We start from the raw sequence: 25,509 nt of genomic DNA on the forward strand, positions 1-25,509 counted from the left end.
AAGTGGGGAAGCTCCATGGTCTGACGTGGCTGCGAGCAGCAGTCGCTAACAGGTTGTACGTCTTGGACACGCTGGAATCCAGCTGGGCTGAGGGAGAACCCGACAGGGCTACTGAACGTGTGAGTACCGTAGGAAATATTTCACACTTGGCAACCCTGACCGGGGTTTGACAGTCTGAGCTGGGGCTGATGTAACCCGAACAGCGTCTGTTCTCATGGAGATCAAGACAGGCAAATGCGTGGGCCTTTTCTGCCTATCAAAGCCCCTTCCGCCTTCCAGAGGGAGGAACCTCTTGTGTGAAGCTTTGCAATTGTTAGGTGATTTTGTCCTGGAACCCGCACAAGTAACGGAATATTTGCAGTTGTTTCCCTCCTCCAAAAACCCTTAGAGATGGGGTAAATACTTTGAGGTGCGTGGAGAAAAAAGTGCAGAAAAATCAAACTCAGGTGCTTGGAGCTGCCAGTGTGCTGCTAGTGTGGAGCAGGCTACGGCAGCAGCAGTCTTCGCTGAGCGCTTTGCTTCCCAGTGGAAGCTTAATATTTTCAATGAATTGGCCCATGTCAAAATCAGGAGTCTGGCTGGCCGCCTCACGTGAGGACTGGGTGAGGAAGAAAGGCGCAGCGCTGTGTCACTGGTTGCTACTGGAATTGCCCTGCATCCCATAAATTCTACTGCTGCCAGAGAGCTGCTTAACAAAACCTTTGGCCGCTCTGAATAAGGTGGTCATTGTTCTCTCCCACAGTAGTGCTACCATGTGGGCTTTCCACCATAGCGGTAGCTTTAACTACGCGTGTGTGCCCTCGCTGTAGAGGTGGTCTAGGACCAGAGGCATGTGGGAGTGCTCAAGTGTGATTGCTTTCCCAGACTCTCCCGGCTTTCTCTTGCGTGGAAGGAGGACCAGACACAAGCTCTATTCACAGGTCAGGTCAAGGAGTAATCAACAGCAAACAGTGCTAGTGGGGGACTCTGTTAGTCCTATTCTGCGTGATTGGGTTTGGGTTGAAACCAGATGGAGAGAGTCCATGCTTAGGTGTGAGAACTTGTCCGTGCAAGGAATGCTTGCGTAGTTCTTACTTGCTGTTCAGATGAGAGGGGGTGGCAGCAGTGTGATTTATAGTGAGGACAAAACTGAACAAGTAAGGCAGACTGAGAGCTGAGAATACGCCTGAAACCGTACACAGGGAAGGAAACCCTGGCACCACGGACCTGAACTGGACAGGAAGCAAGCACAGAAAATGGCTTTAGACAGCCACAGCAGCACCAGACGTTTGTCCTGTTAACTGTCTCCTTCTCAGTTGAGTGGGGCTGCTCTCGGCCCAGGACCAAATGCTGCCTGCAGTGTCACCAGTAGGGCAGAGGAGAATTAAGCTCTTCAGAAAAGGTGAGCCCAACGTTTAAAGCAAGCAAGGTCCATTTTAGCCACAACGTGAAACGATGGATGAAAACTCTTTCTCCCCTGTTGCCCTCCGCAAGCAGGCAAAAATGTGTCAGGGTGGGTCACAAACCCCCTTCCGATGAGTGGAGGAGTCCAGAGGGACTCACGGCAGGACAGATTTTAGGTTTCATTCTTTCTGCACGTCTGCTCTTCTCTCTCATCGAGAATCTCTGAAGTCGGAAGATAAAGTTCTGAGGCAAGGCTCGATTCCCCCAGTGCTTAAATGTTTTCTTTCCCGCACGTGGACTCCACCCTCCGTCAATCGGCCTGAGACTCCTGTCACTGGGGTGGGCAGCAAGCGGCACAGCGTGTCTTGGGGGGGAGCTGGGATGTGCTAGTGGGGTGGTGTCTGGGATGGGGACCCGGGGAAATTGTGAGGAGGGGCTGGGGGGGGTCAGTTCCAGACGAGTGAACCCATGGGTCCTGCTGCTTCGTGATCTGTCCGTCCAGGGTGGCACCCCGTACTGTTCCTACCTCGCTTACCTGTTTGGGGCCGCAGCTGGCAATACACTCCTACCCAAGGATTCCCGCCCCAGGGATGCCCTCCTGCTTTAGCAGATGTTGCTCTGGACGCTATCACGCTCCTTTCAGGATGCTCTTTTTCTGATCAAGAAGGTCAGCGCTAAGTGTACGCTTGTACTCGGACATCCTGCAGTAGCTACTGCAACCTGGGGGCTACAGTCCCCTCCACCTCCTGGTATCTGCGTGGCTGCACTGTTGCGGCAGCTCTTCAGAGGAGTGGGTGGGCAGTGGGAAATGCAGGGCCATATTGCCGTGGCCCTGGTGGTGAAGCATGGGGCTAGGTGAAAACTGCCCTCTCTACCTCCTGAATACTTGAATCTGTAATTAAAAGAGAAGAACAAAGTATCTGGAAGATCATAATTTCATAGAGCCTAACCGGCCTGGCTTCAAAAAAGGAAAATCACGTCTCACTTATTGAATTCCTTGAACATGTCAAGGTTTGTAAAGGGAGATAGTATCTTTTATTAGACCAATTGATACAGCTGGAAAAAACAGACAAGGTTTCAGGCACAGAAACACTTCTTGTATGTTTTTTTCCAGCTATATCTGTTGGTCTAATAAAAAGTTATTACCTCTGCCCACAAATCTTATTTCACTTAATCCTTAGATCATCACAGTCACAGCGCAACTACTTGAAAATGTCAGTAAGGAATGGAAAAAAGGAGAATTATTTGACACAATTTATGTAGACTTCTTGAAGTTCTTCAGCCAGCCCATGAGCTTCTACTAAAGCTAAGCAGGTATGGAGTGAGATCTGGTGCCTTTAGTAAAAGATATTCCTGGAAGGCTTAAAACTTTAGGGTTACACAGTCAATTTTCATCATGGCAAAGTGTAAACAGTGTAGTTTGTGGTGTGGTACCATTCTTGATTGTAGCAGCAGAATAAATGGATGACAATTATTTAGGCTAGTGAGGATGGGTGAAGATTGTGAGGAATGTCAGAGATACCAGAAAAATACAGGCAAACGGACAAAGCACTGGGGAACTGAATGTTTATTTAACATGTGGAGCTAAAAACAGATCTATTTACAATTAATCTATGCATCTGTCCAGCCAAGAAAGGGACCAGGGGTCATTTTATGCAGCTCAGTGGAAATCTCTGCACAACTTACGCCTGAGAGGCATGTGTGTAATGATCGTTGCGCTTATATTTGATCCTTGGGACTGCCTCCACCGAGCGCTCTGGGGACCAGCTGCCCCGTCTGGAAAGCAGTGTTAGAGAGCTAGAGGGGATTGGGAAGAGCATCAGAAGCAATCAGGAGACTTGGCAAGACCCTCTATGAGGAGACAGATCTACAAGGCTGGGATTACCTGCCTTAGTGGGAACTTTAAAAAGCGTATACAGTAAAGGGCTGGAGAAGACAGAGTGGCAGGCTGTTTTTAACCTGCCCCTACTGCATGTGAAATTAAAAACTGATAAAAGAGTACTTACATGACGTATTGCGCTGAGAAATTGTAGCACCGCTGTCACCGTTAGTCAGGCCAAGATTTTAAGATTGCTAATGGGGCTGGATATTTATATGGCTACCAGGAGTACCCAGTGTTGTAACTCATTGCCGGCTGTTTGGCAGGAATACCCAGCCTGTGTTGAGCCAGTCTTTACGAGGTGTGCGGCCTGCCGGCTGCCCCTGGCTCCAGGGCCAGGCCCCCGGGAGCGGGGCTGCCCCGGAGGGGCTGGAAGGGGAAGGGGCCGGGCAGGGGAGCGGTCGGGCGCTCAGGGGCCGTGGGGCCCCCACGGGGGCAGGCCGGGCCCCGCGGGGACGGCACCCGGGGCGGACGCAGTGACGAGAGGGACGGACTCGGCGCAGGCCAGGCCCGCGGGGCGGTGGGGGTCAGCGGCGCGGCCCCTGCGGGCGGCGGCGGTTGCCGGGGCCGCGGGGGCGGGCTGTCTGCCGGAAGCACCGGCGGCGGCGGCGGCGGATGGAGGCTGAGCCGGAGCGAGCGGAGGCGCCGCGGCGGGGGGGCGTCGCCGGGGTGAGCGGGCCCGGGCCGCGGCGAGGCCGCTCTGCCGCCCGCGGCGAGAGCTGGCCGTTGACGGTCGCGGGGCGCGAGCGGCCGCCTCGGGGCCGGGGCCGGGGCCGGGGCCGGGCCCCAGCCCCAGCCCCAGTCCCAGTCTCTCTGGGCAGGGGCTCCGGGGTCTTTCACTGCGGTCCGTTCGCACGCGAGCGCGGCCGGCGGAAGCCTCGGGGCTGGGCACGGCGGCGGAGGCGGGGAAATGGTGTCGTCCGTCCCCCGGGAGGCCTGCCCGGGCTCTCCGTGGGTACCGCCGCGGGGTTAGGCTTCTGTGGGACGCCGTGCAGCAGGAAGGGCTGAGCAGCCCGCGGGTGAGATCGAGGAGCGTGACCCACGCGCCGGCCGCGGGCTGGGAGGCGGCTGCAGGGTTAACACCTGCAGCTGGTAATGCTTTTGCACTGTTTAGGGGAACGTGTCTCATTGCAGGGCTTACAGGGCTTAGCATACCTGCAGAGCTGTTGCTTGTGTTTTTCCCCCCTGCTCTGAAGCAGCTTTTGTCAGTAACCGTGTGCCTTCTGCTCCTTCACATTTCCCCCTGCACTACAGGTACTAAAGATGGGCCGTCGAGCCCGCCAGGACTTCCTTCCGGATGAAAATCTCAGCAGGAAGAATTCCACGTCGGCTTCTCTTGGAGAGGTGGGTGTCCTGTCAGGAGAACCTGTCTGTAATCCTGCTGCTGTCTCCAGTGGAGGATTCTTCTTTTCTTCTGAGATTCTTTCCCACATGGTGTGCTCTGTCCTTTGAAGTTTGTCGTTAGAGTTGTGACTGTTACAGTTGTGGCTTGTGACAGTTGTCGTTAGACCCATGTGACTGCCCTGTCCCTTTCCTGGTGTTGCCCTCTGCATGATGTGTAGTTTTCACACAGGGTTGTATCTGGGGCTATGGTTTCTCACGTGTGAGGTATGGAGAGTAGTATCTAACAAGACTTGGGGCCTCTCCCTCCTGTACATGCATATCTTCCATGGGAATTAACATATGAGCAGGCACATCATTTTGTGACCAGTTTCAGCACCATCTGTGGTAGCAAGACAGAGTACAGGTAAGCAGATGACTTTTGCACTTTGCTTTTGCTAGAGCCAGAGTACAGTGTCTGAGATGGTCAGTATCAAGTTTGTATAGTGACACTCTTTTTCCTTTCCTCTGTGCACAGGCGACAAAGGTCATGCTAGGAGCCAGCTTTGCAGCATCTGAGACTTTGTCTTGTGGGTAATAACATGCAAACTCAGTTCCCACTTGGTTTCGGAGAAAAGCTTATGTTCAGAGTCTGTTCTGTCAGTACGTCTTCAAAAGGCAGAAGATGGTCTGGAACTCCTCTTTCACAGGAGAGTGAGGCAACATCCTCTAATACCCAGAAAGATGAGCTCTGAACCCTTTCGATTCACTTTCTTGCTTAGCGCTGCAGAATGGTCAAATTCTACCTGGAAGTTTGCTCTCTGATGTTAGCATGGCTTCTCCACAGGCATCTCCTGCTGGAAGGAGCACTTGTCGAGAAATGACATACAGATTTTGCTCCCTGACACCTTCAGATGGACAAAAGGGTCATCAGACTTCCACCTTATTGACAGTGATATTTGTTTAAATGAGGCGATACTTAGCTTTTTGCAGTGCCCGTCGTGGTCTCCAGCATACCATATTCTTGGCTTCTTTAAATTGCAAACTCACTTTGCCCTGCTGGCCACCCTGGCACCAGCTGTGCTTCAGGCTACTGTGCTCAGAGCCCTGGGACCTTCTGTCTTGGGAGCAGCTACTCCTTGATCCTTGTGCCGTGACAAAACTCTCCTATTACACTGAGTAGTTGTGTCCCGGCCATCTGTGCCGAAATGGTTTTGTGGGGGGATATTTCCTTGGAGTCCCTGCGATGCTGTTGAAAATACACTGTTATGGCTTAGCTTACAGTAACACTTCATAGAACAGGCTTTTTTTCTGGAGAAAGTATGCTCTTTTCTCTTGATAGGCATAACAGAGAATCATCTCCCACCTAGGCATTCTCCCCTCCTTGGGTATGCTACAGGAGTTCAGGAGGGGTTCCGTGAGGGAGTTTGCAGAAGGTGTAATTTAAGAAATCGAAATAACCATGGGCCTCATAGGTAAAGAAAGTCTTAAAGAAGCCAGCTGGTGGTTTAAGTGGGTGTAATCATTGGTTAGCCTCCAGATTAGGGTGGCTCACTGTCAGATTGTTCTCTTACTGGAACTGGCCGTCCTAGTTCATGGACTGATTCCCTGGTTAGAAAGAGACCGGGGCGTGATGTAGGGGTACAGCTGACTGACTGCAACTTACTGCAGTTGTCCTTGGTGTGTCTCGCATCGTAGCCATTATAATAGCTGGGAAGAGATCATAAAGGCTCCAGTCCTGGGGCACCCCTGGAGAGGACTAAGAAATAGTTACAGTCTTCTGTTTGAAAGCAGTGAGCTTTTCAGCAGCAGAAGGGTGAGGCCTTCCACGCCTTACAAGATTCAAATATGTTATTACTGGATCTTAACCACCAGGAAGAACTGTTTGTGTCAATAGTCTCCCTTCAGTCAGTTCTTTGTTGCTAAATGTTGCTGTTAACTGAAAACCTTGGAGCTACTGGAGAAGAGACAAAATCCACTATAAATAATCCTCAGCCTTTTCCTTTGCTCCAGAATTGGAGGCTTCTCATACACGATCATATTTGATACCAAAGTAAGCATTTAATAGAAGTAATATTGTTCTTTCCTTCACCCTAGATTGGCAATCACCTTTTACTTTTCTGGAAGCTTGGCCTTGGCTTGCCTCCAAGTGGTGGGGTCAGCTGTTACAATGGATGTCTCATTCAGCCATCTGGTCATCTTGAAACCTTTTCAAGGAACCTTCCCAAAAGAAACGCAAAATAAAAAAAACAGTACTTTTTTCTGGAACTGGCAGTAGTGGAGGAGGCCCCATGTAATTAATTTCAGCATAGGAGGTTTTATTCGTATTACTGATTTTGAAGACAAAGGGGTTTGTCTTAAACCTTTGCCATATTCACACCTTCATGTGCAGTTTCACATTCAGGGTGGTGGTTCTGCCCTCAGTAGTTCCTCAGAGTTTCAAAACTGTTTTAAGATTCACCTTGACTTTTTTTTTTTTTAATTCCATGTCAATCTACCCATTTTCCACCCAGCTCAAATTTCTGGTATGAACATACCATTTGTGCTATTGTTCTGGTCTTTTCATGACACTGAGAACCATCCAGGAAGTGTTTTCCAGTCAGAGCAGCTTGCTTGAAGGAAGCAAAAAGTACCTGTCTATCCATGTTTCGACATTTGGCCTTATTACAAGGACATTCACTTTGAGGGGTGAACAACTCATTTAACATAATTTAAAAGATCCTTGTTTTGAAGTCAATAGGCAAATCATCTGACCTGGAGCATAGATCTTATCAGATTACTGCTGATCTCTCCTTGACCTGGACTCTGTCTTCCGAAAGAGACTCCAAACAATGGTACATCTCCTCAACTGTGTGTCTTCTCTCTCAAATGTGTTGTTAAAACCTTGTTTCCTAGGGCACAACTGCAATCTCTTGTGCCTTGTAGCCTAATACACTTCCCCAAAGCTCTATGAAAACAGTATGATATCTTAGTATCTTTTCAGTGCCGGTTGTGTGTATATGTCTCCCACAATAAGTTCCTTAACTGTAGTGGTGTATCTCTTAATTCCTCTACCCAAATCTCTATTTGATAATTCCCATTCCTGTGTGGAAGTGTCTGCATTACCTTCAAATTTAGACCTCTGTCTCCTCAAAGGGCTCACTAAGGGTCACAAAGCTCACCGTCTGCCATGTGACATGCAGAGCATTCCTGTCTTTTCAGAAGTACAAGTACTAACAAACAACACTGCAGCTGTGTATTATTTCATGAGGCAAGAAGGAACATGATTATTTGCTGTAATTGGTGCAGTCAGCATCCTCCTGCAGCAATGGCTGTGTGTGTTCCTGGCCTTTGGAGCTCCTTGGCAAATCGGCAGGCACTTCTTGGGCACCCAGGGGAATATGCTGTAAATGGGAATTCCTAGAGATAAATCTGCTTGCTGCATGCCAGAACTCCACATTTCAAACATTCATTTTCAGAGGGGTAATGTATCCATTTTTCCGTTGGGAGGCCTTTCCCATCCCCTGGCTTGATGTGTTACTTTTTATTCATCTTGATGCTATCAAGTTTCTGACAAAATGGGACAAACTCAAGCTGGTCATGTTATTTGTATAATGGGAGGGGCAGATCGTATAATGAGATCTGTTGAAGATCTTTGCTGTCCCATCCTACCAGGACTTTTGGACACTTTTATAGAATAAAAGTCAAACCTTTTTCCTGGCTTTAACATCACTGCATCCAACAGCCTGAATGCTGGCTTGATGACATCCACCAAAAGAAGCTGTTTGGCCAGGTTTGGAGCTCTTGAGAAGATTGATTTGGAAAGCTGAGTGGAAAAGCCTTTTTTTAAAATGTATCAGCAAATTTTTCCTTTTCTGTGTCTCCTCTCAGCAAGAGTGAAGTATTTGCTGTTCTGTAAGAAGTCAGTATGCAAAAATATTGTAATGTTATCCTGCTTCCACAGTCTGTTTTCTCCTCATCCTACAGTGACAGGATTCCTTTGGGACCTTGTTCAAGACTTCCCTGGTTTCTACCTCTTACAATCTCAATATGATGTTGTCGGCGTCTCTCTGGCAGCACTTTGTAGATCCTTTGAGTGGAGACTGCTTTAATGAGCAGTATGTCAGCCTAAAGGATGAGGGTTTTCCAGACTATGTTGAGGATATCTCCACACAGGTAGGACAGGTTCACTTTCACTTTATATCAGGGTTTGCCCAATAATCATCTAAGTTCCCTGCTGGTTCTCTTCCCCACATTTCACCAAAGCCTGGGGAAAGGCTCTGTGCTTTCACTTCTGAAAGTTGTTCTTCTCTTGTTGTCCTACCTGATATTTTAAGCTTGCCTATGTAGTTGTGGTCCTTGGGTGATAGTTAAAAAGTGAGCCTCTGTGCTGTAAAAAATACCTTATTCAGGATAGATTCATGTAGACAGACAAAAGCTTGGGCCACCTCCACTGCGTGTTGGAAGGATGTTCCCACAGGTGAATTTTGCAAAGCAGCTGTTTGGACTTCCACCACCCAGCTTAAAAACACGCCTGGCAGTGATTCTTCAGGCTGACATCCAGGCATCGTTTAAATAGGACTTGGTTATCTAACCCAAGTGAATAAACAACTACAAATCAATTGCTGAGGGTGAAATCCACGTGGAAGATTGCTCAAAGAAGTGGTTATTTAAATGCTTTTCCAACATGTGTTGTCCAGCTGGATTTCCTTCTGTGCTACTGCGAGTCCTGTACCACTTGGGCTCTGTACATCCAGAGAAGCTTAGGTCATGCTGGGCCCCGCAGAAGCCTTTCTGCTCTTGGGTGTGGGAACAAGTGGGTCCCTGGCTGACAGATACATACTTCCAACAGATTTCACCAGTTGGGAAAATCTGATTTCATTTATGCTGCTCACTGATATGGACATTTCTGTACCCCAGCTGCCCTAACCTGCATGTAGCTTCCCTCTGCTCCTGTCATGGTAAGACCATAAGACCAGATGACAGCACAGACACTAAGTGGACTCAGATACGAAACCACTTTAATCAGAGATATATGCAGTTTATGAATCACATGGCTTCCCTGTTCCACAGGAGAGATGATGCAGTCCAGAAGAAAAGTCAGGTGGGTTAGCGTAGTGTTTCCAGCCATCCTGTGCGTACTCCTGGTGCACGGTCATGGGATAGCCTAGATTCTTTCCCTGAGTGATTATGAACACTGTCATTTCTAGGGTAGCGTAGAGATTACCGGGTTCTTAATTGCCTCCTTCTTGCATTTGGTGCCTGACAACTGGTTGTCGCCACTGCTGGTGCTGTCAGTCTGCTCATCAGAAAGGTTCTCAACCAGTTTGCAGCTTTCACAGTGATTAACAGGCTGCTTTCCTTAAGTTTACTCATCTGCCCCATAACCAAGCTACTCCCTTATACTATAGGGTTGCCTAAAGTTCATCTACTAAAGCTAACACTGTTGTCAGCTATGCCTATCTTACGCTAACTGCTACAGCTCCTGCTCCCAGTGGAGGATCTGAAGTTGCCTTAAGAAACAGTGGCTCCTGAAAAAAGGGCTGCAGCCTGCTACAGTATATAACCCCCTAGTATGACGGGTCCAGCATCATTTCTGGTCTCTGGCATGGTTGCAGAGCCTACCCATACAAACCTTTCTACCATCCTATGCACCTGAATAATTTGGGTTTTCTCATGCTATAGGGAGAGGGAACTAAGTCTGTTCTCTTCTTGCTCTCATTTGTAGGTTTGTGGGTTTTTTTTTTTTCCCTTTAGCGTGCTTTTCAAGGTCTGACTGCTGGCAGACTTGCCTGCCATTGCAGTCAAACAGACCTGCTTTATAGTATCACAGTTGGTGTATGCATAAATGACTGTGAATATAGAATCTTAAAACGGTGGGATCAACTTTGTACTTTGTTCAAGTGAGTAAGGTTGCAAAGCATGTGCTGCAGGACAGCCATTCATGTCAATCTTCAAGCTATTTTGTGCAGGCTTCCATAGTTCTTCCTTTTTAACTTCTCTCTTTTTCCCTCCTGATCCTTCTAGGATGAAGACCCTGAGGAAAAGGTTGACCATGTAAGACTAGAGGCTCTCTAGGTAGATCTGGCTCCTCTGAAGGGGACTAGTAGGACTAACCTATTCATGTGTCTGGAGACTACCTTAAGAGGGGTCTCTTGTATTGGAGAATAAGACAAAGTTTGCCTCAGATGCAGTGCCTTTTCTGCATCCCCTGTTCCTATTGCTGACAGGTTTTTTTATTATCTTTGTAACAGCTGTTCTTATCAGCTGCTGCATCTTGTTCTGAGGTCACAGATGTATATGTGGCCATTGGAAAGATACTCTATTTTCATTTAAAAGTCAGGGCAGCAATTAGTTAATAGAGTACAAAACCTGACTGAGCCTAGATTTGCTGTCCAGTATGGTTAGCTTGCTCCCACAACATGAAAACTTGTCTTCAGGGATTATGAAGTCTTGCTTGTGCCCCAGAGGAGAACGCCAGCCAGTAATAACAAGGATGTGCCTTTGTATTTTCTATGAGTCTTTCCTTTTTATTGCACCATCACTGGAATGCTAATATCTGTGGTTAATAGGATGGCATAGTGCTTCTTACCAGGCTCCCGTTATACAGAGAAAAGGCATACACATATCCTTTCTCATCCTGCAGCAAAGCTAAAATATATGTCAGCATTCATTTGGCATTAGAAGCCAGGGTGGTGCTGTTCAGAACAACTGGAGAACTAGTACCTGTTTCTGTTTGAAAGTCTTTGAGGTAACTGTCTTACACTCTTCCTAACCATGGAATTGGTGTTGCCCAATTTTTCCTGGCTAGAGTTGCTCTCTGTATATGTTAGACAATTAAAGCATCCTCTTCTGTACTCTTAATTCCTTCTGCTGAAGCACCAGCCCAGTACTGGTAGCATAGTAGATTAATTTGTGAAACTTAAAGCCCAGAAAAGAAACCTGTATCACCCATCTCATTAATACTGGCCTCAGAAGGGTATGCTCATCACAAGGAATCAAGACTATTCAGATTAGCTCAGTTTTCTCTTGGTAGTGCTAGAGATGATATTGTAGGAAAGATCCACTGGGTTTATTCGTCAGTGATGGATGATTCAGGACTATGCCCAGAGCACTTTTCCATTTATCAGGCAAAGAGATTTCCCACTCATGGGTATAGTTTTGAGGACTGGTTACCCAATAGAAATTTTTCCTGATAATTGATCTAAACTTCCGCCCTCCCCCCCTCACTGGAACCAGTCCTTACAGTCATTTCACTGGAATGAATTCCACCTCCATACAGTGCTGTAAATCCTTGATTCCCAAGGTCTGCTGTACTGAGTGGTGGCTGGTCACGTGCCACAGGTGCTTTCTTGTTCCTGGCTGCTAAATTTCATTAAAATAACTAAACTGATGTGACTCTTCCGCATGAGCAATTGTTGTTGCTTCAGGGATGTTATGCAATGGTGCCTGGCAAGGAGATTTTCCTTAGTATGAAGTGATCCCTGCTTTGAAACCCCTCTTGTTTGGATAATTCCCGCACCCTTTGTTCAGGCTTATGCTCTTAAGCATCACAGTCACACTTTATAGTATTTTTCCGTTTGTAGATGCCTGTGAAGGGTAACAAAATGGTTAACTGAGTGTTGAGAAATCTAACTGATCAGTAAGCTGCTTGTAACTTTATAATACTATATGCTTACAAACTTCTGTTAATTGTATCATAAATCTCTTCCAAACCAATTATTAGTGGAACTTTATATTATAAAGTGTGATCCAAACCTTGTTGCAGTATATCCCTCCCTTAGTCATTGCCTGGCCAAGCTGAAATACTTGGCTTCTTGAATCATTTGTCCGAAGTTGGCCCCTTCGTCCCCCTGATGGCTCATGTAACCCTTCTCTGAACTCCCTTTGGGCTGTGCTGAGTGTTACAATCTGAACTCCTCCTGGATTTGGTCCCTTTCCTCTTGCCACGCTGAAGATACTTTGTGGCTGCCTGAATACTAGAAAACAGCCCCATCAGGGCTGTCGATGTGAACGTACCTGCTGAAGTCCTGCCCTCCAGCCATCTGCCTGCTCTGAGACTTCTTTTGCATCCCCTGGCAAACCACTCATCTTGGATCTGAATTTTTGCCAGTTGAATCACTGATTTGGCTGCACCTTCCAAGGCTGCCTGGGACATTTAGCCAAAGGCTGTAAGGCTGATCAATGGTATAATAAAGGGTGTATCCTAATCTCTCAGTTAATTTGTAGAGGCAGAATAGGCAAGAGGAGTATGTACATGGCTGTGACCCAAGATTTTGCTGGGTTCGCTTCCTGGCTTTGCCACGGATTTGCTTTGGGGCCTTGGAGAAGTCCCTACTCTAGTTTGCTTTAGTTCCTGTCTGAAAGGAGGGCTAGAGCTTTATGCAGACGAACTGTGGGGATTCCCTAAATGCAGATCCACAGGGGGATTTAGATGCCTTATCCTCATAGCAAAATCCACCGCCTGTATTAGGTGCCTGTGTGGTATGTAGAGAATCTCAGGATGGGCCTGTGGATCTATTAAGGTGGTAAAGAGTGCCTGGGGACTGCAGTGTGTGTGAAGTCCTGTCCTTCCGTGGAGTTCTGGCCCTGTTCTGAGAGCTCTGGGAGCACATGTCCCTGCACTAACAGTGAGTGATCCTCATCCCCATCCTGTGTTTTGTAGCCTTCAGCAGTGGAGCAGGGCTTTTCCTTGCCTTCGGGGACCTCCAGGGATGGAGGTGTTCATTTTGATGTTGAAGCTGCATGCTTTATACATAAACTTAAAGATTAAACTCATCATCTCCTTTCCACGCTGGGAGATACTGATTTTATTGTCCTCTTCCTCCTCCTGAAAGACATATCAAGTAATGTTTCCGACCTCCCTATAGAGTATTATATATAATGACAAAGCTGTGAGCTGTTCTGGGTCTGAGAAGGCTCTCAGTCCTTTCTCCTGAAGCCACTCTGCTTTGCAGATGGAACTGAAAGAATTTTTGGGCCCCAGAGAAGGACTTTCTAACTGAAGGCCACAACATTTGGGTGGGAAGACATCTGTTCCAGTCCTAATGAGTCCAGCTGGGACCTTGTTCTCTAGTTGTGCTTCGGTAGACATGCCATAGGTAGTCTCAAGGTCCTTCATGGACTAAAGCGGGGAAAGCACCTGATTTCTGACTTTTAGCTAGGTGGATGCTGACCTGTGGCTCCATATCACTCAAAGTTTGAGTGATGATATGCTTTAAGGCAACAATTGGAAAGAGGATTTGAGGATCTGACCTTTCCAGAGGGGGCAACCAAGTCCTTCTGTAGTTCTAGTTCCCAGTGCTTTTAAAACAGTTTGGGTGGAAAAATGGGCTGTTGCTTTTTAGGTTAAGACAACATGTCAGGAACAATTGTTTTCAATGAAAGTTTGATAGTTGTTCTTCCAACAAAAAAATTTAAGTACCTGAAATGTGAAGCCAGCTGTGGCCTTATGTGGCTAGGTTGTCAAGTTCGATAGGGTGGTTTGAGTGAGTGTATTTGCATCCTAAAATACAGTGCAGAATGATGCAGAGATCCCCTGTTGAGAAGCAACCTGCACTCTACCTCGGGAGGTACCAGCTTGGTTACCAGAAGTACCTAAAGCTAGACTGTTTCCAGACTCGAGCTGACTCACATGGATCCTGCTTGCAGGTGTGTCTGCACCTGTGGTGTAGACATGGCCTGGGGCTTGATATGATCAGGGCCTTTAATCAGAGCGGTATTTTCCTGACCCAGTTCTTACCCTTGCACAGTGGTTGGCACCCAGCTCCAAACTCTCATTCCATTGCCTGGTCCGGTCTGGATCTGCACAGCAGCCACCCCCCACGTGCTCTTCCCCACATCCGCTGAAACTTAGAAACGTGCGACTGAGGAGCCCAGTACTGGCTGCACTCAGCTGGCTGCTTACTGGGGGACCTTATTTGTGTAAAAATAATCACGGTGGTTTTGGCACTGTCCAGCCACTCTAGTTCAGAGAGTTCATGACCTAAGAAGTCATGTATAATTGCAATGCAGTCCCTTATAGCCCTTTTTGTGTCTACAACTTGCATTGCAGTAAGATCTAGAGAATGCTGGTGTGTGACCTGGACAAAAAGTTCCTGTCCCAAAGACCTTATGGTCTGACTGTGTTGTTTTTCTCTAGCATCCTGTTCTCCCCTGTGATCTTCAGCTTGTAGGAGAGCCTTCACGGGGGGCTAGCTGCATTTCATATATGGCATGTTGCCAGAGTTTGGCCTTCTTAGGCATGCAATTGGGAGTGGGATGGACTGGCAGTAGATAGCTCTTGAAGTGACTGGCATCTCTGAGAACCTGGGAGGGTTCTCTGAGGCAGAATTTCCTGTAGCTGTTGCACATTGTGAATGCCCTCCCATCTGCGTGTTTGTCCTGGGCTGAGCTGAATTTGTCTCTCCATGTCCCAGAGTTTCTGTCATCTTTGGATTCTTGCATTGTGCTAATAAACACCCTCCACCAAAGGCAACCAGCATCCAAGGAAGCACTGGCTTTTTTACCTGCTTCCATTTTACAGGGATTGCTTCTTTTTTTCCAGTGGTCTTCTGGTTGCTTGTAGAAATGCTGGACTCCCAGCCTGTTCCTGGGGACCGCTTAGCTGGAAGTTGGCCAGATTCTCCAGGAGGAATCTCAAAAATGCAGCTGAACTTTTGTTCCCTAATTAGGCCAACTTCCCCAGTGTGAGCCCCAGCACTGCATGGCCTACAGCTCCCCAAGGCCTTGTGCTGCCTCTCTCCCGTGCACCCCAAGTGGCTGGCCAGCAGGGCAGTTATTTTCAGCTTTCTGAGCTTATCTACTAGCCTTTTGATGACATCAACTGAAATAGCATTTCTAGTCAGCCATGTTTCCAAGCCTTTCTAGTAGTATCCTCCCTGCTTGGCTACCTTGATGTGGATTAGGGACAATGCCATCGACAATAATTTTATTAAAAGCTTTTCCTTTTCTACACATTTATTTCATGCTTTGAGTGCTCCTGGACCCACCTGAAGGCAACAAAAGAACTGTAGGAGTGGTGGAGATGGATGGGAACATGTCTGACAGTACGTAGCACAAGGTAGTAGCAAACTGTTGGAGAGATGTTCATGCCCAGGAGGGCTGGAGGGGCACTTCCCTGTAACTGTGGGTTGTGAGAGTATTCTACCTGGTAACCCCCTGCTCAGAGAATCAGATTGTTGTGTGCTGCTTCACTGTTTTTATGCAGGGGAGAGCAGTAACTTGAGATGGGTTAAGGTGCCAAATGCTGCAATATGACAGCTTTCCTAGCAGGTGCACATGTAAGCTGGCTAGATAGCTGACCCTTGTTTTAGGGAAGAAATTCTTGATAGCTGTTTAACAATATGGGCTGCTCCTTTACCTGCTGTGATAGATGACAGAGAATATTTGAAGCCTCCCAAGAACTTGTTCTGTCTCAATAGCACTTTCCCTAGTAAAGGAAGGTCAGTGACCATGAAGAAGGACAGTTTGTGGATGAAATGGAAATCCAGTATTTTCTGCTAAGCATTTGAGACATGCAGAATTCCTTGGAGGGGATTCATTAAAATCAGATGCACTACTTGAACCGTCTGTGGACATGATAAAGAGGGCTAGCAGAGATGGGTTATTCTTTGCAAAAAGCCGAGGCTTGCATAGATCTGGGGATTCAGGCCTTTTTCATATCATATATGCTCTGAGATCGGTATAGATTGTAAGTGTTATGTGGCTGCTTGGAAGCAGTGGGGCTATTTGACTTACAGCTCCTTAATTGGCAGCAGTCAAAACTAATTCATCAGGCCTGTTTGTGGAGATTTGCTTTTCCTCAGTCAAGGGAGCCTCAGGCAACTTGTTGGAGAAGAGAAAACTCAAGACTGGCCATACTTTCTTTCTGCTCCATGGTCAATATTGGATAAAAACAAGGCACCTACATACTGTATAAAATCTCACAGTGTTTGTATATTGGGCAGAACATAGATCCCACACATTTCAGGAGATATATTATGTGACAGAAAAATTTCGTGTCCTCTGTTGCATGCTGTCAATGTCATTTGAGTCCCTGCTTCCCTGCACAGAGTGCTCGCTGTTTCAGAGGAGTTGTCATGTTGATGAAGGTAAATTAATCTGTATTTCCAGACCCGCCTGAGAATCTGAGGAACCCAACAGGTCTGTAATCTGCCTGTGTCATGGTAGGTCCTAAAAGAAACTTTGCTGGACCCTGAGGATCCAGAGACACACAGGGTAGTTGCTTCCATGAGGGAAGCAACATCCAGCTAGCACCTTCAGAACTGCAGACGTGATCTGACAAGTAGCCTGGAAATTTCTGCCTTAATGGGAAGCCAAATTAGAATTCTACATCTGTCTGATAAGAAAGGCCTGACTACAGATAAAGAAGAAGGTAGAGTTTCTACTTTAATGCAGGAGAGATGGAATTCAGGCCAGTCATTTTTCAAAGGGAGAGATAAAATACTGATTATGGTGGTAGTATGAAAGTATTGGTAAGGAAGGTGGCCTGAGAAATACTGGAAAAAGTGCCATCACAGAAATGGTGAACAGAATTTCTGAGGGGGGGGAAAAAAGCTCAGACCATGGCAGTGTTCCTTGAAAAAGTGGATGATCTGCAGAAACTAAGGTAGAGGAAATCTTCTGGAGATAAATAACTGACAAAACTTAAGTGGAAAAGCAAACCACAGCAAGCAAGTAGTTAATGCTGTGAAGGAGACTGAGCAGCCAGAGCTGAGAGAGAACAGTTGTCAGGAGCTGGTGGAATCTCAGTGTTTTGAACACCAAACCATTTGGGTGTATAGCTTAGCTTTGCATTTGGGAACATACATAAAAATCTTGCCCAGAATATAACACATAGGTACCAACAAGTTAAAGCCCCCAGTCTTTTTCACCAAAAAGGTGTGTTCAGGAGCACATTTGCTCCATTACAGAAGAACAATGTCCTCTGTTTCTGCTCTGCTCCCCCTGGGGCTGGCGTTCTTCCCGCTTTCTGCCTCAAGCTCTTGCTTGCAGCTGCAACATCCCTACCTTTCACCATATTATGGCAATGCATGACATTGCATTCTCAATTGTAAATTATGCTGAGGTTTTGGAAATGTGAAAGTATAAGAAGGTAAGTTTATTTACTTGACAAAAGTGCATGTGGCATGTGACCTTATTACAGCACTTTCCAGGCAACTAACAAAGAAAAGCTATTTATCCTCAGCTGACAGTTAACATTGCCTTTCCTGTTGCTAGTGCTCCTGTAGGCAGTTCAAAAAGAATTACCTGATTCATTGCAAGAGAAATAGAAGACCTGTAGGTATATGTGAGGTGTTTGTCAGGGTCTGACAGATATTCAGGGTTGCCTGGTGCGTGTGATCAACGGGAAGATGTTATAATATTGGCAAGACATTGGAATTAAACCCCTAGATGCCATGGAGTCATGCCCTGTGCAAAGACTGGGGCAGTCATTCTCATCACCCTCTGATCTGGAGTGCCCCACTTGAGATACCTTTGATCTGAAGGCTAGTTTTGATGATGAGGGAATTAAATTGCAGGTGCATTGGAACGCCCTGGAAATGCTGCGTTTTCCCTCAGCCTTATGGCCTAGGTTCTTTGGTGATGTTTGTGTAACTCCATGCACCTTTGCGAGGAGTTGTGAGGCTGTGTGTTGGGACCATGGCCTGCTGGATATCAGAGGGATGGTGCGAGAGGAGGAGGGAGGAGGGTTGTTTGCATGGGAAGGATCCATGTGGGAGGGAGTGTGTTTTTGAGGTAGGGGTGTGTGTAATGGGAATAGGGATGTTTATGTGGGCATGCACGCCCATATGTGGAGTGTTTTTCCCCTTTTTCCTGGGCTCTGGGTGTGTCCAGATCAACTGAATTCAAAATGCTCCTTTTTTGGCACTGTAGCCTCTTCTCTGGCTTGGCATCTTAAGAATCTGGGGGAATCATTTAAAGATCAGAAAACTCCATTCACTTGGGCCCCTGAAGGCTTCACATTCTGTGACATGGTCATTCCAGTCGACTGAGCTCTGTCCCCTGCGGATGAGCCCATATAAGGAGGCTGTTTCCTGCATTTCACGCTCCCTGCCTGTCCCTCTGCCCTCCTGTGCTCCCTTTGCCGAAGAAAGCTGGTATTTTGGGACTGCAGCTCCTGCCTCATTCCTGCTCCCTGTTTATTTTTGGAGGATGACTATTTTTGCTCCTATCAGGGAGCTATGCAGGGTCGTGCCCCTTCCCTGCAGCAGGCAGCGGCTGCCTCTGGCAGCATCTCTTCATTTCCCACACTCACAAACAATGCTTCTGCTTCAAGAAATAAACACGGGAGACCCCTACCATCAGGGGTTAGCTCAACCCCTTCCTCATCTGTGGCAAGAGGTAATTTGGCTTTGGCTCAGAGCTGACCTCACCACACATGCAAGGTCCCCTCTGACAAGTCAAAAATCCTCAGGAGCCACCCAGCCCGTTCCCTTTCTTAATAAAAGCTGTGGGAGCCACCTGTCCCCCCACCATCGCTCCAGCTTAGACTCCTTTGCAGTTATGATTTTTCCCTGTTTTGGGACATCTTTTACCCAATCATCCTTTCTCATGATGGTCCCTTCACAGGTCCCTGTAACCCATCTTCCCTCACTGGGCACCATCAATAGGGAACGATATAAACTGAAATTCATCCACTGGGTTCACCTTGCCCCTCTGCTTTCACCACTGCCTGTCACGCAAAATGCTGAAGGCACTGCTGTACGAGGTGCTTCAGGCAGGGGGAACCAAGCCCAAAACTGCAAAAGGCAACAGGCAGCTCCCACACGGTTAGAATTCATGGCCCCGTTCTTTGAAAATTCCCATGGTAAGCCCCAAGCTGAATTCGTGTTTTCTCTTGCCGCGTGGCAGAGTGCCACACAAGACAATGCAAGAAAGTAGCAGGGAGTGTCTTTAAGCTCCAGATGAACTTCCCCTTCAGCATTTCAGTGGTGGTAGTGGTGGGATTCATCTCAACTAAATTTAGAGGTGTTTGGTATGGCTGGCTGTGTCTGAACTTGGCATCTAACCTCCTATTCTAGGCAGTGGACAAAAGCAGACACTTTTTAGGAACAATTCCTCATGTAAAACAAGATGTCTAAAACGTGCTGACTTGTACCCTAGGAAAGATGTAACGTGATACCTCCCACTGAAATGTGGGCAGCAGTAATGAACGAGTTCCCAGTGAACCATATTTTGCCAGGAGAGCGCATCCTCTGTGTATCAGTCTGCTACTGTACTGTGTGTCTTGGACAAGTCAAAGGCACACAGACCTGAAACTTGTCAAGATACTGATTAGAGTGATACATCTTTTGCTTACAGAGACGCTTAAAAACCTGTCCTGCAATATTTGTCTTCCTTTTATTTTGTGAATAAGCAGCATTTTAAACACTATCTCTCCATCTATTATTTGGTAAAGTGTTACATTAGTATGCGTGGACCTGGTGTCTCAATTGGCTTGACTTCGCCTTGACTGGAGCTGGCTGTAACGTGTCTCTTCTCTTTATTAAAGGGTCCACCACCTAAACCCCCACGCCGGCAAGGAGGCTGGGCAGATGATCCTGTACTGGTACCTACCAAGTGAGTCCTCACATCTTTCCTTATTAAGAGGGGCTTAGGCATGGATTAAGTGAACATCACTAGTCAGGCTTTGCTGTCACAGGCATTGGAACAGTTTTTCTGGATCTTGTAGGGGGCCTGTCTCTCCACTATCATTGTAACTCCTTCAACCCATTTGAAGTATTGCTCTTGCTTGGTTCTGCTGGCTAATGCTCTTTATAAATTGGCCTGGCAGGGCTCAGAACTGTGTGCATGTCACTGTCTGCCAGCGGCAGTGTATTCCTTACCTGGTACAGTAACTAGAACGAGTCAAGAACGTAATAAGCATGTTAAACGTAGGAGCTGGGAGGGGGGGATTTGACTGGTTGCGTCCTTTCCAGGAGAGTGACACATGACTGCCCCACTGACAAGAATGCAATGAACAGTTCAGGATTTAGTGATCAGCCTTGACAGTAAAGGTGAAATTTGTCAATGTTTATGTGTGTATGGGGTTATGGTATAATGGAGATGGATGGAGATGGTCAGCAAGAAGAGATGGGAGGAAAAAAGTATACAAATTGTAGAGTGTAGGTTGAGAAGCCTGATGCTTATGAAGGACACCTAAGCGAAAGGAAATACCTGGACATGGTAATAGAATGGGTATGAAAACTAAAGGACAGTTCAGACTGGGAGGAGATGACTTGGTTTCAAGCTGTTTGCTATTTTTCAAGCTGTAAAGTTACGCTGGTGGTGTATTTCCTATTCACAGAGCTGAAGGGCTCAGTCATGGACTGGTGTGAGATTGCTTGTATGCATTAAGGCCTATAATAAGAGTGTGTATGTCTGGACATATACTTTGGAGGCACTCTGATTTATGGAAAAGTTATGTATTTTCTTTCCTGGAACCTTGAGAATGGGAGAGGACATCCAGAAATCTGTTATAAAGTTTCTTGGGAGGTGAGAAAGGTGGTCTATATTCTGGGGTAGCCTTTCTGGAAAACAGTACTTTTCTGGGAAAATTATCACTCTTTGTCTCTCAGGAATAAATCAGCTGAAAATCTGGAGACTGGAGTAAAGCAAAGGAGTAAAGATCTCATTCTGAACTCCCTCTGTTCCTCTCCAGTTTAACTCTGATAATGGTATTATTTTTCATAGGCTGGCTGAAGCTAGAAGTTGCCATTGCAAAGATGCATCCACCTCAGGGTTATAAAAAAATGCCACCAATGATCCTGGATCTTTGTAGGACCAAGCAGAAGCTTTATGGAAATGCGACAGCAGAGAATAAGGGTGAATTGCATTGTTTAGGAAAAATAAATTATATAATTGTTGGCTAGGTGAAGGACTGGATTGGAGGTAATACAGTTATTCAGGGCTGTGCCTAATGTGCCCTGAAGAACAGCGTACAGGTTCCTAATGTAACAGCAGTGTGCCATGTGCTACTTTAGGATGTTTTCCATTGTTTGACATTAGCCTCATCTGACAAATTTGGAGCAGTAGCTATCACTGGTGCTTCTCCAGCATCCCAATTGCATGGTTTACAGATATAGCAGGTGTCTGGAGTAAATGCTTCTATGAGGTTGGATGCAATTCAGCTGAAGAAGCAGAACAGGAGATGGAGGGCTGTAGACCTTTCTACCTGTGAGATCCTGCCCAATGGGACATGAGATGAAGATGTGCCCCTTGCTCAGTCATGCATACAATATTATGTCATATATGATAGTATTCTTTTTATTTGTATTAAGAGCTTCTATTGAATAAATTTTATGAAGGGGAGGTTTGTTCTGACTTTCTTTAGTCATATGAGGTACAAGGATTTTGTACAACTAGTTCCCCTGCCTTTTCCTTCCTTCAGCTGTGTATTGTCCCCAAGCTGATCTCTCTCCTTCTCTCCCTTAAAAAAGTCTGAGATGCTGGCCTGTAAAGCTGTCTTTGTGACATATCCCAGAGTGAAGCCTTCATGTGAAAAGTCTGAGTCATCGGCTGATGTCATACCAATCTTGCTGTAGCTTTGTTGTTTCTGTTTGTTCAGGCTCTATGTCCCCACAGCTTTTCAACCATTTTGACTCAGTTTGGAAGCCCATCAAGTTAACTTGCTCCGATTTCACTGGTGTAGATGTAATTAGAATAACATGCTTCTATTGATATATCTGATGTAGGTATAAGCACTTTTATGCCAGTGTAACTGAGCCTACACTTGGGAGTTGTACTGCTTTAAGTAATTTGGTTTTCAAAACTGACAGTGTTAAAATCTGTGATTTTTTTTTTTTACTTAGAAAGGAAGGATGAGCAGAGTGGCTACAGTTAGATTTTCTGTGTTATGTAAATGTATTGTGGGTCAGATGGGATACTGCAGCCACTTGTGAAATGATCTTGTAGCTGTTTATGTGTTATTCTCTCCCCATTTGAGGTCTAAGCTTTTAGTTCTGTTTCTGACGGATTCAGCCAGTTGCAACTGCACACTTGTTGCTTTTCCTGCAGGGATACTTAACCTCTTTTCTGCTGTATTTCTAGTTCAGAACCTTATCAATGTGAAATGATCACTTGAAATTGTTCTTTTTGTTTCCATTTGGCACATTAAAGTAGAATTTAATTTGCAACCTGTTTTTCTGTTTTTCTACCTTTGCTGCTCCCTCTTAGTCCCTTACCTGCCCAGCTCTTGTCATACCTAGGTAAACTTGCAAATATTCCCACCATCTTGCTGATTCTTTCCATCAGACTACTGCTGTCTCAGACTGTTGCAAGATAGGAGGAGGAGGAGGGCCCTTAAAGTTTTCCAACCTGTAATTAATTTTGAAATTAATTTGCACAGATGGTGTGCAAGTAAGATAAAGTACTTTATCATGAGTTCCCATAGCATTTACAAGTGTCAGATATTTAAATTCCCGAGAACTATCAAAATGCTTTCTTTTACTGATAAGTTTTCAAACGTCAAGCATGGAAAGATTACTTTGGACTCACACTACCTCTGTAGAACAGCTGTCATTGCTAGAAGTCCCATTTTGTATATCTGGATAATGATGAGGACTGCAGGTAAGTGTCTGAGCAAACCCTCAGACTGGTCCTCTGCAATCAGCAAATAAATGGTGCAAAGTAGTGACAGAAGAATCTTTTTTTCCTTGCTGACACGGCCCTTTGCACCTGAATCTGCTGTATTTATTTACATTTGTACTCAGAGAGAAGGATCACAGTCTATGAGAAGAGGCAGTCACATTGCTGCCCCGGCAATATTCTAGCCCCAGTATTAGAGGAAAGGGGACCAGCCAAGAACCTGGGCAGCCACTTGGGGCCTAGTACCCTGCTGAGATTACATAAATAATAGTAATTACAGCTGGTTTTGCTACAGAAGGAGCTCTCTAACCACTGGATGGAGCCCAAGTGCCATTCTGAACGCCGTGCTGATGTCCTTAATGACATCGGTGTTGACACTTGTGGCAAGCAAAGCAGAGGTTTATTGTCAGGTTATCTCATGCATCAGAAGAAAGAAACACAAAGTGCCTGCCAATGGGAAAGGAAAAGGGAACTCCGTTTTGCATACTGGTGAGGGTTTGACAAAGGAGAGGTGCTTCCAGGATCCATTTAATTCCAGCTTCTGATGATCTCATCTATCTGACTTTCCTTATAGAATTTCTTCCATTTTGCTCCGTATTAGTATCTTTATATCTTTGCTTCTCCGGACACTTCCAGTTTACTTGGGTCCTTGATCCCCTTTGGTCCTTCAATCAGCCCCTTAAAATTCATACAGTTCTGCAGGCAGCAGCTAGGGTTGTTGTGGAATAAACACAGCTCGTTTCAGGTGACCCTGCAAGCAAACGCAAGTGCTGCTTTCAGTAGGAAGTCCCTTCCAGTGCCTGGACGTGTACCTCCTTTCTTCTACAGGGATCGTGGCAGTTTAGCAACAGGTACTCCAGCTACAACTGAAATTTCTCCTTTCTGACTGATAGGTCATACAGAGTAGGAATAATCAAGGCTTGTTTAGGAAAACGACTATGCTGAAGTATTTTGGAACAGAAGTGGTGGTACTGTATCCAGGAATACATTTAACAAGAAGGTGAATATTAAGGGCCTGTAGGAAGGAAGGGGATGCAGTCGAGGTGACCTTTACAGCAGGGTAACCCAGCCTCTGTGTAGATATCGTTTAGGGCTCTGGAGGGTGGGCAATGGTGAGATTGCACCCTGGAGCTCGAGGAAAGTTATTTAAGAGATTAAGGGGTTTTATGATTCAAGGTCTCTAGAGGTAAGTAAAGTTAAAAACCTCCTGTTTCAAAAATATGGGCTTAAACTATCCTGTGTTTTATCTATACAAAATGACCCCTGAGAGTGCCTGGTTTATAGAACCTCTAGCCATCCTTGTCTTGCAAGTGGGAGTAGTAAAGTGCTCATGAGTTTCTCTATCTGACATGGTAGGGGGAAGCTTGTGTCATTGCTTCTGCCCTCTACTCCCAGTCCAATAGTGTTGAGGTAAATCTCAGGCTGGGCTTCCCTATGACACTGCCATGTTAGGAACAGAGCCAGGCTCCTGGCTGTGGGGAAGACGGAAGTCTCACTCTGCATCTTGCAGCCATCTGTGGATGTCCTCAATGATTTGAACAGTATAGGCACAAAGGATCAAGGCTGCCAAGTGAGGGGGCACAACTTAGAAGGAGAAGAAAGAAAAGGAAGTCTGATTAAGTTTTGTCTTGAAGTGTCTGTTTTTGGGTTTGTCCCTGCATTGATCTGCAAGGGAATGAGGCAAGTAATGGCCCCTTGGGGACCTTCAGGACTTTCCTCTCAATGTCAGCCGTCATTTTCAATCACCCTCTCCCTCCCAGCCATTAATTTTGGCCCAGGATCATGGGGACTTGTCCATCTATCACTCCTAATTGACACTAAATGATCTGTCAGTTTATTGATGAACGGCAGGAGTGGAATTGTCACAATATATTTTACTTTCTAACAACTCCTCCTGACAATTTTACCTTGTCCATCTCACTCTCCTCACATAAATCTCCATTGGCCTCTCATTCCTTCTCTTGGGCTGATCTGGTGCCAGCCGCCTCCATGCCATCGGCACGCATCAAGGACATCAAGATGGCGGTAAGCTGCAACGTGCAGGCCCAGGGTGGGTTTTTTTCCTCCTCTCTCTTCCCCCCGCCCTTTTCTTTTTTCTTTTTTCTTTTTTTTTTTTTTTAATAGACTGGATGTTCCAGGAATGCTAACAGGCTCTTGTCCTCTTGTCCCTCCATGTCATTGCTGGGGTGAGCTCTCCTTGGTGTTTCTGTTTAGACTCAGTAAAAATAACTGGCAGAAAAAGGAAAGTCCCTAAAAGACAGAAGAGTCACCTGAGAATCCCTCAGTACCATGGCTGTGATGGGGGATTTTTTTCCTTTTAATCCTGCTTAGTGTGACTTGCAAGGGTTTCCTGCAAAGGGAAAATGCTAGACTTGTGC

The 25,509-nt window shown here is 46.3% G+C and overlaps 1 protein-coding gene across 2 annotated transcripts in view; it reads left to right on the forward strand.

Annotated features, from left to right (window-relative positions):
• The first annotated feature begins 3,877 nt into the window (after positions 1 to 3,877).
• The window catches only part of IFT43 (intraflagellar transport 43), a 45,718-nt gene continuing 24,086 nt past the window's right edge, over positions 3,878 to 25,509 (forward strand). The window contains exons 1-4 of one of the 2 annotated variants that reach the window (XM_050897689.1): positions 3,878 to 3,931; positions 4,517 to 4,606; positions 10,589 to 10,618; positions 20,058 to 20,125. In XM_050897689.1, coding sequence (XP_050753646.1) covers positions 3,878 to 3,931; positions 4,517 to 4,606; positions 10,589 to 10,618; positions 20,058 to 20,125 — 242 coding nt within the window. The remainder of the gene's footprint in view (positions 3,932 to 4,516; positions 4,607 to 10,588; positions 10,619 to 20,057; positions 20,126 to 25,509) is intronic. The other variant, XM_050897691.1, reaches the window with a different exon arrangement.

This window comes from Gymnogyps californianus, chromosome 5 (genome assembly GCF_018139145.2).
Source record: "Gymnogyps californianus isolate 813 chromosome 5, ASM1813914v2, whole genome shotgun sequence".
Taxonomy (NCBI): Eukaryota; Metazoa; Chordata; class Aves; order Accipitriformes; family Cathartidae; genus Gymnogyps; species Gymnogyps californianus.